The sequence below is a fragment of the Tasmannia lanceolata genome, unplaced genomic scaffold (genome assembly GCF_043159265.1).
Source record: "Tasmannia lanceolata isolate RefF3 unplaced genomic scaffold, GAP_Taslan_0.1 ptg000021l, whole genome shotgun sequence".
Lineage (NCBI taxonomy): Eukaryota > Viridiplantae > Streptophyta > Magnoliopsida > Canellales > Winteraceae > Tasmannia > Tasmannia lanceolata.
In genome coordinates this window covers 7,751,859-7,765,991 of record NW_027518698.1, presented here as the reverse complement: position 1 = coordinate 7,765,991, position 14,133 = coordinate 7,751,859, and the positions used below count along the sequence as shown (strand labels likewise).

The 14,133-nt window shown below is 38.3% G+C and overlaps 1 protein-coding gene across 1 annotated transcript; it reads right to left on the bottom strand.

Moving 5' to 3' along the window:
- Window positions 1-11,581: 11,581 nt before the first annotated feature.
- LOC143855416 (uncharacterized) lies at window positions 11,582-12,013 on the bottom strand. Its single transcript, XM_077365532.1, has one exon. It carries the CDS (start codon window positions 12,011-12,013, stop codon window positions 11,582-11,584), a length of 432 nt encoding a protein of 143 aa, XP_077221647.1.
- Between the last annotated feature and the right edge of the window lie 2,120 nt (window positions 12,014-14,133).

Genomic DNA, 14,133 nt, shown 5'->3' with positions numbered 1-14,133 from the left:
GGTGCAAGTTGTTTGATTTTGTTCCAATTAATAATTTCAAATTATCAAATTAATGAGGCTTTAATGGTGACTTTTCATATTCGTTGAAACTCCAAAAGTCATGACTTGGATAAGTGAATGAGTTGTAGCAATGAATCTATTTAATGGTTCACATTAATAGGTTCATGAAAGCTTTGACTCTTTGTGACCAACTCTTCATATTTCATGACTCTTTGATTAACCTATTAATGGTGACTCTTGGTTTTGAATACTCTCATTAGTGATGACTCTTGGGATTAATTAGAGATTCATGTATAACTCTTGGTAGACTTTGAATCTACGAAGAGTCACCTAGAATTCTATGAATCCATAAATTCATTGAATGGGTGTATCTCTTTAAGGAGTCCCTTGGTTTTCGAAGGAGACCTTTGGGTTGCTATTTGCACTCTATAAATAGAGCCCTCATTCTAGCATCCAAGGATATGAAAAAAAAGAGATTACTCTATAGCCTCAAGAGTAATAGAAAGTGTTCGATAGAGAGCTTGCCTTATAGGATTATTGAGTGGGTTATTACAACAATCCATTCTCATGTGTTCCTGGAGGTGGTTCGGTCGTGTGATCCTTGCACTGGAGTTGGGCCGAATAACACTTTAAGGTGGGCGTTCGAGGACGTATGGCAGTGTCGCAATTCAGATTGTTTGTCATCCTCTATTCAAGTCAGTATAATTTTATAATTTTGCACTGTTTTTCTTGGTAAGATCTATTGCTTTCAACCGCTTGCTCCAACAATCTTAAAGTGTTATTCCTTGGAAAGCAATGGATACTGGTACTATGGGTTTTAGCAACTTGAAATTGGAAACGTTCGATGGTTCTAATTTCAATGCTTAGCGCCGAAAGTTGTTTTTGGCTTGCAATTGCTTAAAATTTATTATACTGTGACCGACACCAAACCTATATTTGGTGATGATGATGCTGCCGAAGATGCCCAATGGGAGCGTGACAATGACTTTTGTAAGAGTTATTTGCTATATAGCCTTTCTAATCACCTAGCAGATGTCTACAGCCAAAAGGAGTCCTCTAAGGAGATTTGGGATGGTTTGGTTCAGCAATATCGAGATGAGAAGAAGCTCTCCAAAACCCATCTCAACGACAATAAGGAAGTTTTACCTCAAGTTAAGGAGTTGGAGAAACTCATTCAGAAATTGAAGGACGAGAAGGTGGAGCTCAACAACGTCTTTGTCGCTAGAGCAATTGTAAACAAGTTGCCTCCAATTTGGATGTCTTTCTCTACCGAAATGCACCGCAGAAAGAAGCAAGTGCCACTTTCTGATTTGAAGCGTTTCATCAGGATTGAGGATGAAGTAAGAATTTGTTCCAAAAATGAATTGCTTGCTAATCAAAAAGCAACTGCAAACTTAGTAGTTCAGAAAAAAAATTCAAGAAGAAGGGAAACTACTTCAACTGTGGAAAGCCTGGCCACTATGCTAGTGACTGCAAGGCATCAAAGAAAGAGTCTATAGCTGTGGTGGAGAATTTTGTGGCAATGGTCTTGAAGACTATGGATGCTTCTAATGTTACGGACTAGTGGCTAGACACGGGTGCTACATGTCATGTCTGTGCCAACAAGTCCCTATTATCTACCTACACTGCACGATCAAAATCAGTGGCTATGGCAGACCAATCTTCAGTTGTTGTTCTTGGGGTCGGAACTGTGGTAGTAGAGCTAACATCTGGCAAAACTCTTACACTGAAAGATGTGAAGCATGCTTCTTCAATCGCCAAGAATCTGGTATCTGGGAGTCTGCTATGTGATGCTGGAATGCGTCTGGATTTTCAAGGTGGTAAGCGGTGCTATCCTTTAAGAATTTGTACTTTGGCAGTGCATACAAGACTAATGGTATGTATAAGATGAGCATTGTAACTCATGCCCCTGAATTAGTAAATGAAGTTTATGTTTCTGCTTACTCTTCTGAGTTGTGGCATAATAGGCTAGGTCATGTCAACTACAGAAAGTTGCATGACATGTGTAAACAAGGTCTTCTACCCAACTATGGGGGTGAGAAACCAAATAATGTGAGATTCGTATGCAGGCCAAGATTATGAGGAAGCCTTTTCCCAGTGTTACAAGGAGTACAGAGGTCTTGGACCTAATCCACTCTGAATTGTGTTACAAGAGGTGGCATGCGACTTCAAGAATTGTGTTACAAGAGGTGGCATGAAGTATTTTATCACTTTCATCGATGATCGGACAAGATTATGTCATGTCTATCTACTGCAGTCCAAATATGAAATTTTCGACAAGTTAGTCGAGTTTCGAACTTGAGTCGAGAAGCAGTTGGGATGTTCAGCCAGGAGGCTTCGAAGTGACAGAGGAGGTGAATATCGCTCTAAAGATGCTGAGGCATACTTCAAAGAACATGGGATTGTCATTGAAACGGCTGCCCCTTATTCTCCTCAGTCAAATGGGATAGTAGAAAGGAAGAACCAGACTTTGACCGAGATGGTGAATTCTATGCTTCTGATGTCTGGACTTCCAACTTATTATTGGGGTGAGGCGCTTCTTACGGCAAACTTTATCTTGAATAGAGTTCCGTGTACCAAGACGAAGACCTCTCCGCATGAACTCTGGTTCGGGTATCCACCATCTTTGGGAATGCTCAAAGTGTGGGGGTGTCTGGCTTATGTTCGAGTGTCAGATGTTAGAAGGCCAAAGGTTGGAGTCAAGGCAAAAAGTGCATTTTTATTAGATATGCTATGGACAGTGATGCCTGCAGATATCTCGATATCAGCACCAACTCCATCATTGAAACTTGAGATCCTGAATTCTTTAAAGACAAGTTCATCAAGGATAAGTCAATATCTTTAAAGGACTCACCTGAGAATGTTAGAGAAGAGGTTCAAGTTGAAGCTAACTCTGAGGCTCCTGCTCCTCTCTCTACCTCTCAAGAAAATGAAGTCTATGATGAACCCGTTGATGTTCCTGTGGAGGAAGCTGATGAGCCAAGGCCTAAGGGACAAAGGAAGCCCACAACCTTTGGCGGTGACTTTATCACCTATAATGTTGAGAGCGATCCTCAAACGTTTGAAGAAGCTATGCAATCCAGATATCCTCTGTTCTGGGAAGAAGCCATGGAAGATGAAATGAGCTCTTTGATGCAGAATAACACTTGGAGTTAGAGTTTTTTGCTTTGGCAAGTGCTGGAGATGAGGCTAAGTGGCTCAAAGATCTTCTGCTAGATCTTCCGTTAAGAAAATTGTGCCTGTTGCCAATGACCATCTTTTGTGATAATCAACCGGCCAGCACTGTTGCAGAAAACAAACTCTTCAACGGAAGAAAGAGGACTCTTAGTCTGAAGCACAACTATCTATCTGATCTGATAAGTCAAGGAATCATTGCAGTGATCGATGTTGAAGTTGCGCTTGTCAGCAATGACTATCTTTTGTGATAATCAAGTGGCCAGCACTGTTGCAGAAAACAAACTCTTCAACGGAAGAAAGAGGACTCTTCGTCTGAAACACAACTATCTATCTGATCTAATAAGTCAAGGAATCATTGCAGCGATCAATGTTCGATCATAAGAGAATGTTATTGATCATATGATAAAAGGTCTTTAAATGGAATTGGTCCTACAGACAGCCTCCAGAATGGGACTTATGTTCATTTCAGGTATGAAATGCATTTGAGTTATGGTCATTTGCATATTGGGAACGGTCATTTGAGTTTATATCTACTATTGTAATGACATTTATGGTTCAAAGACTTGTCTACCTAATTATGTCATTCATAGTTCAAAGAATAAAGCACAACTAGACTAATTCATTATTGTTTGCATTTGTTGCAAAGTAGACTGTTTGCATGTGTTGCAAAATAGATTAAGTGCATGTGTTGCACAATAAGACTATTTGCATTTGTTGCAAGTAAATTTATGCATGTGTTGCATAAAGGACTAAGTGCATGTGTTGCACAAGGGTCTAATTGCATGTGTTGCAAAGGATTATACGCATTTGTTGCAGAAATAGTATCTTACTTGTCGGAATGGGTCTCATGCCTAAGTAATATATTTGTATTTGTATCTACCATTAAGCTATATTAGTGGTTCAAAGCTTAGTCTATCATCAAATGTAGTTCTCAAAGAATGAAATATGAATGGGTTTGTTTTGGTGTACTTTAATATAAATTGTCTAAGACCATTCTTGTGTTAATGCACTTAACCTGTCGGAGTAGAGGATGGATGTAAGCCTTAATGAGACCAAAGCACTTTGTGTGCGGGATGCATGGCAGGTGCATGCGCTCAGGGACTCACCTATGTATGAATAGAGGCATATCACCTCTTATGTAGTCTGAGTAGGCAAGACTGCTAGAGCCCATGCAGAAACATGAATGAGTTAAGGATGGCATTAGTGCCTTAATGAGTTTTGAGTATTCTGTATATTATGATGAGCTCACCTATGTACGGGTAGAGATTTGACATCTCCTATGTAGTCTGACAGATTGCTAGAGCCCACACAGAAACCTGTCATAGTAAAGAGGTTGGCTCTTAAGCCTTAATGTGGTGCGAAGTACTTCGGGTATGGGGTGTTTGACAGGAACACACTAAAGGACACACCTATGTTAGGGTGAAGACTATGTGTCTCCTATGGAGCTAGCATACTCCTAGAGCCCTCGTAAAACCAGGACGAGCACTGTGTGTGCAATTTATTTAAGGCAAGTTTGTGAGTAGTGTGATAGTTCAATGCTTGGTCTACTATGCGCACATACTCTGGATCTAGTCATGTGTGATTACTGAAAAGTAGAAAGGTGCGATTTAAGGCTAAGTCCACTATGTACTTACACTACAATTCAAATAATCTGTTTGGAAATTCAAGTCTTCGGACATTTTCATTATGTACAATATAACTAGTGATCTCTAATACTTGGTTGATAAGTTTGAAACTTGTGGGGGATTGTTGGATTTTGTTCCAATTAATAGTTTCAAATTATCAAATTAATGGGGCTTTAATGGTGACTTTTCATATTCGTTGAAACTCCAAAATCATGACTTGGATAAGCGAATGAGTTGTAGCAATGAATCTATTTAATGGTTCACATTATTAGGTTCATGATGAAGGAAGGTTATCCCCTTCCGGCAAGATCGCTATGAGCAGAACAAAAATCACATAGAAGTTTAAAATTTTCTTTTGATCTTGCTTTTGCCCAAAATCCTCGAGTCTAGATTAGTTAATTAAGTTAATCAAACATAAATAAATACCTCTTTGAAGAAGGAATCAAGGAATCACGCTGCTTGATCTACTCATCGAACAGTTGCGATCATTCTAAACGCCGCGAACCCCGCAAGTTGAACCGATGGATTCTTTTTCTTTGCTTAGACTATTGTAGATGTGAATACCTCTTATTCACCTATTTAAGGTCTGATCTCATATGTACCTTTATTGTAGAGAATAGAGAAATTGATTTGAAGCCTTTCTCTTTGAAATTATTTCAATTGGAAGAGAGATAGAGAGAGAGAGGGAGAAAGAGAGATGGAAAATTATTTTCCAAAGAGGGAAGCAAGTGAGAACAAATTTTTTAGTATTCCACACTTGAAATTTTGTTCTCCCCTCTCTCTTTTATATAAAGTACAGTTTTGGTTCGATAAATCCTTGTTTCTCTCTCCCAATTCCAATCCAATTGCGAAACCGACTTGAACTGAGACTCTTCGAGTGAATGGGACTCTCCCAAACCTCCAAGGCTATGTGGGGACACTAAAGATACATGGGAGAACGTGTATGGAGGCCTCCCTCTAGCCCTTGTGGCCTTATCTCATAAGAGTTGGTGTTGGAAATAAATTGCTTGCTTTGTAGATCCTACAATTTAGCAATTCTTATCCAACAAGGAGTTTGAGTACAACTCAAAGTCCTTGAGCAATTGAGACTCTTTTTTCCAGCGCTCCAACTGATTTAGGAGTGTTGTCGGCCCCACAAACCTTATCCAAATGTGTAGTCCTATCCTAATTCCCAATTCCGTTCCAATTCCGTAACTTTTGCAAAACCGGTTTGGGAATAACTATCTTCATTTGGATTATACATTATTATGATAAATATTAATCAAATTAATAATACATAATAATGTATAATAATTAAATAATTAATTAATAATTTAATTAATTAATAACTCACATCTAATGGGAGTTATTTCGGCTCCAATTTGTCTTCGAAAAATTCTCTTACTGTCTTTTGTTACTTTCCTAACAAAGGTATGTATATATATATATATATATATATATATATATATATATATATATATATATATATATATATATATGAGGAAACTGTTGGTGAGCTTAAGCGCACCAAACTTATGGTGCGCTTAAGCTCCCCAATCACATGGGTCCTACATGTTCTGTGGTGATCCAAACCATTTATTTGCAAGGCCTTATCATAGATAGGGGGTGTACCAAAAATCAGCTCCATAGGATCATCCTAACCCCTCCATTTGTGGAGGACAAAAATGGGTAGATTTGTGTCTGTCCATTTTTGTCCTCCACAAATGGAGGGGTTAGGATGATCCTATGGAGCTGATTTTTGGTACACCCCCCATCTATGTAAGGGATTTTCAAATGAATGCTTTGGATCATCCTAACAAAGTGGGCCCCCATGTGATTGGGCGCTTAAGCTCACCATAAGTTTGGTGAGCTTAAGCGCACCAACAGTTTCTTATATATATATATATATATATATATATATATATATATATATATATATATATATAGAGAGAGAGAGAGAGAGCAATGATAGATACAAGAGAGCCCTTGCATAAAGAGCCGCAAAAGGGCTCTTCATTGGATCCACGTCATTTTCAGTTACATTTTAAAATTATTTGAAAAAGTAAAATTAGTTACATTTGATGATGTGGATCCAATCAAGAGCCCTTTTTGGCTCTTTATGAAAGGGCTCCCTTGTATCTATCATTTCTCATATATATATATATATCCACATTAATCTAACGGATCATATCCGTCCGTGCAATTACATAAAATGCGGAACCCTGATCCATTTGGATGTTACCGTGTCATTCGAGTTGTGAGTGTGGGATCGTCGCAGGGATTCGACGGTCAATCCCGCAAAACCTTATGTTGGGCCCCACTGCGATCTCGCTCTGTAGTTAAACTACACTCGCATTAGGTCAGTTGCCTCCATCGAGACGTAACCCTGAAGATGACCGTCAAATCATCTTACCCCTAATCACATCATGTATGCGCAAGTCCTTTCTTCGTAGCCACATCTACTGAGTTGAGTCACACGGGAGGTGGACACCATTTACCCCCTTGGCCCACTCATGGTATACCATTTTCGTCAAGCGGTGTTCGGCTTCCAAATGCATTTGTAAAATCTTTTGAAAATAATTCAATGTTTCATAAAACTTTCCAATAAACATTTTGTCAAATCCGCCTGGCCAGGCTACTTTATAGGCCTACCGCTCTGACAAAATTATAGATGTCAATCCCTAAATTTTAGGGCGAAGAATCCCTTCTTGAGTATCACTATTGGTCTCGATGGTTTATTATAGAATATAGCTCTATCCGAATGTGACTCTAAAAATGAAATCACTATAAGATAGACTAAGACCCTAGAACGGACCGGCAAACCAATGAAATCCCTCAAGTCTAAGGACTTGTGAAGGGTCCTGTCTGGAAGAACACTTTCTTGTCCACAACTTGTTCTTTATTTGATACGGTTCGGTTAAGCGATCCAATCGTCGCACCCACTCTTCTTGCTTAGGGTCCACTACTCAAATGACCGAGATAAGTCACCTCACGCCACGCGCATGTAGGCAAGACTGGTGCTAGTTGTATACAAAAGGAGATGTCAAGTCTCTTTCCCAACTAGGAACTACTAAGGCTTGCATAGAACTAAGATGCCATATCTCCTTGCTCCCTTGGATCTGTGAATCCTTTGAGCATAGCATTTCTACTATGCTACCTAACGACGAACATGTGTCAATAAAATAAGCACATCACACACATTCATAAATATAAATACCCATTCAAGTCATGAAATAAATCTTTATTGATTAGAAAATGTCATTCTACTAGCTTTCCAGGGCATATACTCTAACAATCTCTCACTTGCCCTCAAAGCCAATCATGAATATATCTTAGACCCATTCCCTCCAAATGCTTGTCAAATACCTTTTGACTAAGGGACTTGGTCAAAGGATCTGTCACGTTGTCCACTGAAGCTACTTTAGCTATGGTTACATCCCCTCTATCGATAATCTCTCGTATCACATGATATTTGCGAAGGATGTGCTTTGACTTCTGATGAGACATTGGTTCCTTTGCTTGAGCGATCGCCCCACTGTTATCACAATACAGGGTAATAGGTCTCTTAAGAGAGGGCATGACTCAGAGTTCATATATAAATTTCAGCAGCCATACCGCCTCCTTCGCCGCATCACTCGCAGCGATGTATTCCGCCTCAGTTGTGGAGTCCGCCGTGGTGTCTTGCTTGCAACTCCTCCATGAAACTGCTCCATTAGCTAAGGTGAAGACAAAACCTGATGAGGATTTCATGTCGTCAACATCTGATTGAAAATCCGCATCAGTATATCCAGAAATGACTAATTCTTCTCCTCCAAATACTAAACAATAATGTTTAGTTCTTCTGAGGTACTTAAAGATATGTTTAACTGCCGTCCAATGCTCTGGACCTGGGTTTGATTGATATTTACTAACCACACTTATAGAGAAACTAATATCTGGCCTTGACACAATATGGCATACTAAAGCTTCCCACTGCCGAAGCGTAGGGAATCCTGTTCATTTCTTCCTTCTCTTCAGATGTCTTAGGAGACATCTTCTTAGAGAGCTTGATTCCATGCCTAAATGGTATTAACCCTTTCTTAGAATCTTCCATATGATACTTAGTCAATATCTTCTCTATGTAAGTTTCCTGTGATAGTCCAAGTGTCATATTCTTACGGTCTCTAAACAATTTAAGGCCAAGGATATAAAACGCTTCACCCAAATCCTTCATAGCAAAGGTACTAGATAGCTATACTTTTGTATTAGACAACATTCCAACATCATTCCCAATTAGTAGAATGTCATCTACATACAAAATAAGAAATGCTACAGCACTCCACTGACCTTTTATTAAACACAAGCCTCGTCTACGTTTTGTGTATAGCCAAACACTTTGACTGCTTGATCAAAACGAAGATTCCAACTGTGGGATGCTTGCTTTAATCCATAAATGGATCTTTGCAACTTGCACACTTTCTGACTTCCTTTTCCGGCAGCTTCAAAACCTTCTGACTGGATCATATAGATATCCTCTTGAATGTTTCTATTCAAGAAAGCAGTTTTAACATCCATTTGTCATATCACGTAGTCATAGTGTGTTGAGATAGCTAATAGAATCCTAATAGACTTTAGCATGGCTACTGGTGAGAATGTTTCTTCATAGTCAATTCCAGCCTTTTGACTATATCACTTCGCTACTAACCGTGCTTTGTAGGTTCTCTACCTTACCATCAGGGCATTTCTTCCTCTTGAAGATCCATTTGCATCCAATGGGCTTAATGCCCTCTGGTGGATCAACTAAAGTCCAGACCCCGTTAGTGTACATGTAGTCCATTTTGGATTTCATAGCTTCCATTCATTTTTCTGCATCGATGTCTAACATCGCTTCTTTGTAGTTAAGGGGATCATTATCATTTTTATCTGAAATCATATCATATTTTCACCCAAGTAGACTAATCTATCAGGTTGTGTGATCACCCTTCTACTACGTCGGAGTATTTGTACAAGTATAGTGGGCTCTTGCTCAGTGTCTTCTCTTTCCATTAGAGTTTCAGGTTGCTCTTCCAAGGCAATCCTGTCCCTCTTGACAGTATCTTGGATGAACTCTTCTTCCATAAATATCGCATTCCTGCTTACAAAATCATTTTGCTCGCTTGGATTATAGAATATATAACCCTTTGTTTCCTTAGGATATCCAATGAAAATCCACCTTTCGGTTCTTGCCTCTAACTTATTAGCACTTATCTTTTTAACATGTGCGGAACACCCCCATATCCTCATATGATTTAATGAGGGTTTTCTGCCTGTCCATATCTCATATGGAGTAGATGATACTGATTTAGTTGGGACACGATTTAAGACATAGAGCGCCGTTTCTAGGGCATATCCCCATTGAAATAGAGGTGCTTCTGCAAAACTCATCATAGACCGAACCATGTCCAACAAAGTCCTATTTCTACGTTCTGAAACACTATTTAATTCTGGTATTGCAGGTGGGGTCCATTAAGAGATGATTCCATTTTCCTTTAAGTAATTCCTAAACTCATCCGAGAGATACTCTCCACCTCTATCAGAACGAAGAGTCTTTATTCTTTTATTTAACTGATTCTCTACTTCATTCTTGAACTCTTTGAACTTTTCAAAAGTCTCAGACTTACGTCTCATAAGGTACAAATATCCGTACCTTAAATGGTCATCCGTAAAAGTCACAAAGTATATCAGCCCTCCTCTTACCGGATGAGAAATGGGACCGCATACATCAGTATGTATAATCTCCAACAAATCTTGGGATCTTCCACTCTTGCCCTTGAAGGAAATTTTGGTCATTTTACCTTGAAGACATGGTTCACAAGTTGGAAAAGGTTCCACTTGGATAGAATCCAATGGACCGTCTTTTACCAATCTTGTAACCTTATCTAGGTTAATATGGCCTAATCGAAGATGCCATAGATGTATAGGATTGGTCGTATTCCTTGCCCTTTTGAGATTTGGAATATTTTGAATAGGAATATCCTCAATATTACTTACATTTTATAAAGCATTTACTATAAATAATCCGTCAACTAATGTACCTTCTGTGATCAAGGAATTACCATGTTTGATAAAAACACTACTTTTATTAAAACTTGTCGAATAACCATCAATCAAAAGTTTAGAAAACTGAAATCAAATTCCTTCTAATGGAAGGTACATAAAGACAATTATTTAAACATAAATATCCTCCTGAAAATGCTAGCAGTAGATCACCCATAACTTGGACTGCAACCGATGCATCCGTTCTATCCTGTAGGTAGAGTTCGCCCTTAGTTAACCTTCTGCTTTTCCTAAATCCCTGCGAAAAATTGCATACATGTGAGATTGCACCAGTATCCACACACCAGGAATAAGTAGGACCAATCAAATTAGTTTCTGCAACAAAGATTTGCAACACACCTTCAAACGTCTTGTTGCTCTTTTTGGTTGCTAAGTAATCCCTGCAATTACGCTTCCAGTGACCAACTTTTTCACAGTGGAAGCATGCATCATTGGATTTAGTTGAGTTCTTCTTAAAAGTTTTCTTGTTCTTGACTTTGAAAATATTTTTCTTGGAACCTTGGCCTTTACCCTTTCTTTTTCTCTTGCATTTCGGTTTGGGAGTTGAGACTACATTAGCTTCAACTAAGAAAGAGGATTTTTTATTCTTTTTCTGAAGATCCTCAGTAGATTGAAGATGATTCAACAATTCTGCCAATGTCATTGACAGTTTGTTCATATGGTAATTCATGACAAAGTCATTGAATGATGGTGGTAGGGATGCTAACACCATGTCGACTTGCAACTCAGCATCTAACATGGCCCATCATCTTCAACATATGATTTCTAACTGGTGTTCCTTCCACCATTTTTGTGGAAACCAGGCCCTTAATCGCTATTTGTCTGGCACTACGATTTTGTTGTCCAAACATCTTCCTAAGAATGTACATAATATCCATGGAAGAAGCCATTCCAACATGCTGTTGTTGCAACACGTTCGACATCGACCCAAGGATATAGCACTTAGCCATTTGGTCATCTTCATGCCATTTTGTGGCTCTGTCCCTGACATCATAGGGAGCATCGGGACCAGGCAACTCAAGTGCCTCAGTAGTCAAGACCCAATGAACTTTCGCTGCTGTGAGCACCAGGGTTAAGTTCCTCTTCCAGTCCACGTAATTTGGACCAGTAAGTTTGTTGTCCTCATGAATCCTAGCTAATGGATTGAAGGATGCCATATCTATTGCAAAGGAAAGAGGCATAAAATTAGCAAGACTAACCATTTTAGATTTATCATGACATGTAACCATTAGATCTGAGTTTTTGATCTGTAATGGTACTGCAGATTGTTTGTCACATTTATGTGCCCCTCAAACACATAAATCAAGAGAAATAACATGATTTCTCCAATGGGCATCGGATGCTCATTAACAACAACTTTGTTAAGTACGAGTGGATTCATCTAATCCATCATATTATTAATATGATATCCGATTTGATTTTGGCCTCCAAGCATTGAAGTGAATCTATCCTTTGGGCATCAACACTCTTTGCTTGGTTAAGTTAACACCCATTGCCTTGGAACCATTTTACAAAACATACTAGCTTCTGCTTTGGCATATGACTAATGTATTTTACAAATATCCCTTATCCTTATAGGAATCTATTAGTTACTCTAGATAGAAAATCAAGATCGGCTTCTGCTTTAGCATATGATCGTCTTGTTCTCTAAACTAGCCAACCAATAGATGGCTATGGAAGGCCATGGAGATTAATCCTTTCGATTTAAATCTCCATTTACAACTTAATATTTTATAAAGAGTGCTTCTTTTAAGTGGAAAAAACTTATTCCTATGCATGCATCTAAAACAAACCATCCAATGGAAATACATACATAAGGAAAGGAAAATGCAGTCATCCATCGCACATCCAAATCACGGAAAGTAAAACAACCACATCCATAAGCTTAATTTTTGGCATCTTGGATTTATAGGGATTCTCCCACTAACTATTTTAAAATTATCTAACTATTTTAGAGTTGGTTAATCCCCATAATTCCATATTACCAAAATTAAGGGTGAAATTTGGGCAACTATTCGCTATTCGCAATAGGAAAAATTCGCCGACCTGAAGGCGATTTTTCGAAGGTATTGGTACTGATATACTTCATCATATGAAGTATTTTGGATCAGTAAAAATCATGAAGAATGCGTCCACCCTCCATTGAATAGACAGAATCGAGGTTCGCCATCATCTATAGCCTTCTTGAAGCATCACCATGTCCAAGTCCTTCTTTGATTCTTCGATTGACTACCTCAAGAGCGATTTTCTTTCTTCATTATTTTTGATGTAATATGAAAATAAACTACCCTAGTGTCCTACACTAGCCTAAATAATATGTACATTAAAAGAAATTCTCCATGGGAAATCAGTTGACCGCACAACTACCCAGACGGAGTACATACACCAATAAAACCTTTAATTTTTACATTGCGAACTTTTAATTGCTACATTCCAGCAATATCAAACCATAAAAATAAATAACAAACATCCACAAATATTATCCATATGCATCTCATGCATGGATAGAGGTCGAGTAATCCTTTTTGCCCAATTTTCACCAGTAGAGATCAACTCATGCTGAAATTAAATCAAATAATTTTTAATTCAACCATAAAAACTACTGACATCTAAAGAAACTTAATATAATTATTCCTAATGATGTCATAAGTCACCACAAAAAATTTCGTGTAAAAATGAAATCGTTTGAGCTAGAAAAGCTCAAAATAGTGGTTTTCGGAAACCCTTTCAGAATAGCATAATTCCTGAATATTTTAAGTGGGAGAAAAATATTCGGACTACCATATTAGCTACTGATTATGCTTAGAATATACCCAAATAATGTTTGAAAATTTTAATCTTTGGCTATAAATTTTTGTCACAACTTTTGGGCCATTCTGAAATAAAACAAGGAATTCCCGAAATAAAAATCAGCAAAAGGCTACACTTTTGCCCTAACTTGTAAAAATCATATCTCCCAATCCGCTCATCGAATTTTGATGATTCTTAATGCGTTTGACTCGTATTCGAGTCTACTTTTTAACCATCATGGTTGATCAAATCAAAAATTACAATGAGTAAATCGAAATTACAAATCTTTACACAACAATCCATATGTTTGATTAATTAACACTACGGACTAACAACCTCAGATAGCCGGGATAGAACGTCCGGACTCACAGTAGATATACCGCATGATCTATCTTTGGTTAATTTAATCCCCTAATCTGAGCCCTAGTTGCTCTGATACCACTTGAAGGAAGGTTATCCCCTTCTGGCAAGATCGCTATGAGCAGCG

Coding starts and splice junctions, on each gene's coding strand:
- LOC143855416 (XM_077365532.1), bottom strand. CDS start 12,013: ATGGCATCCTTCAATCCATTAGCTAGGATTCATGAGGACAACAAACTT.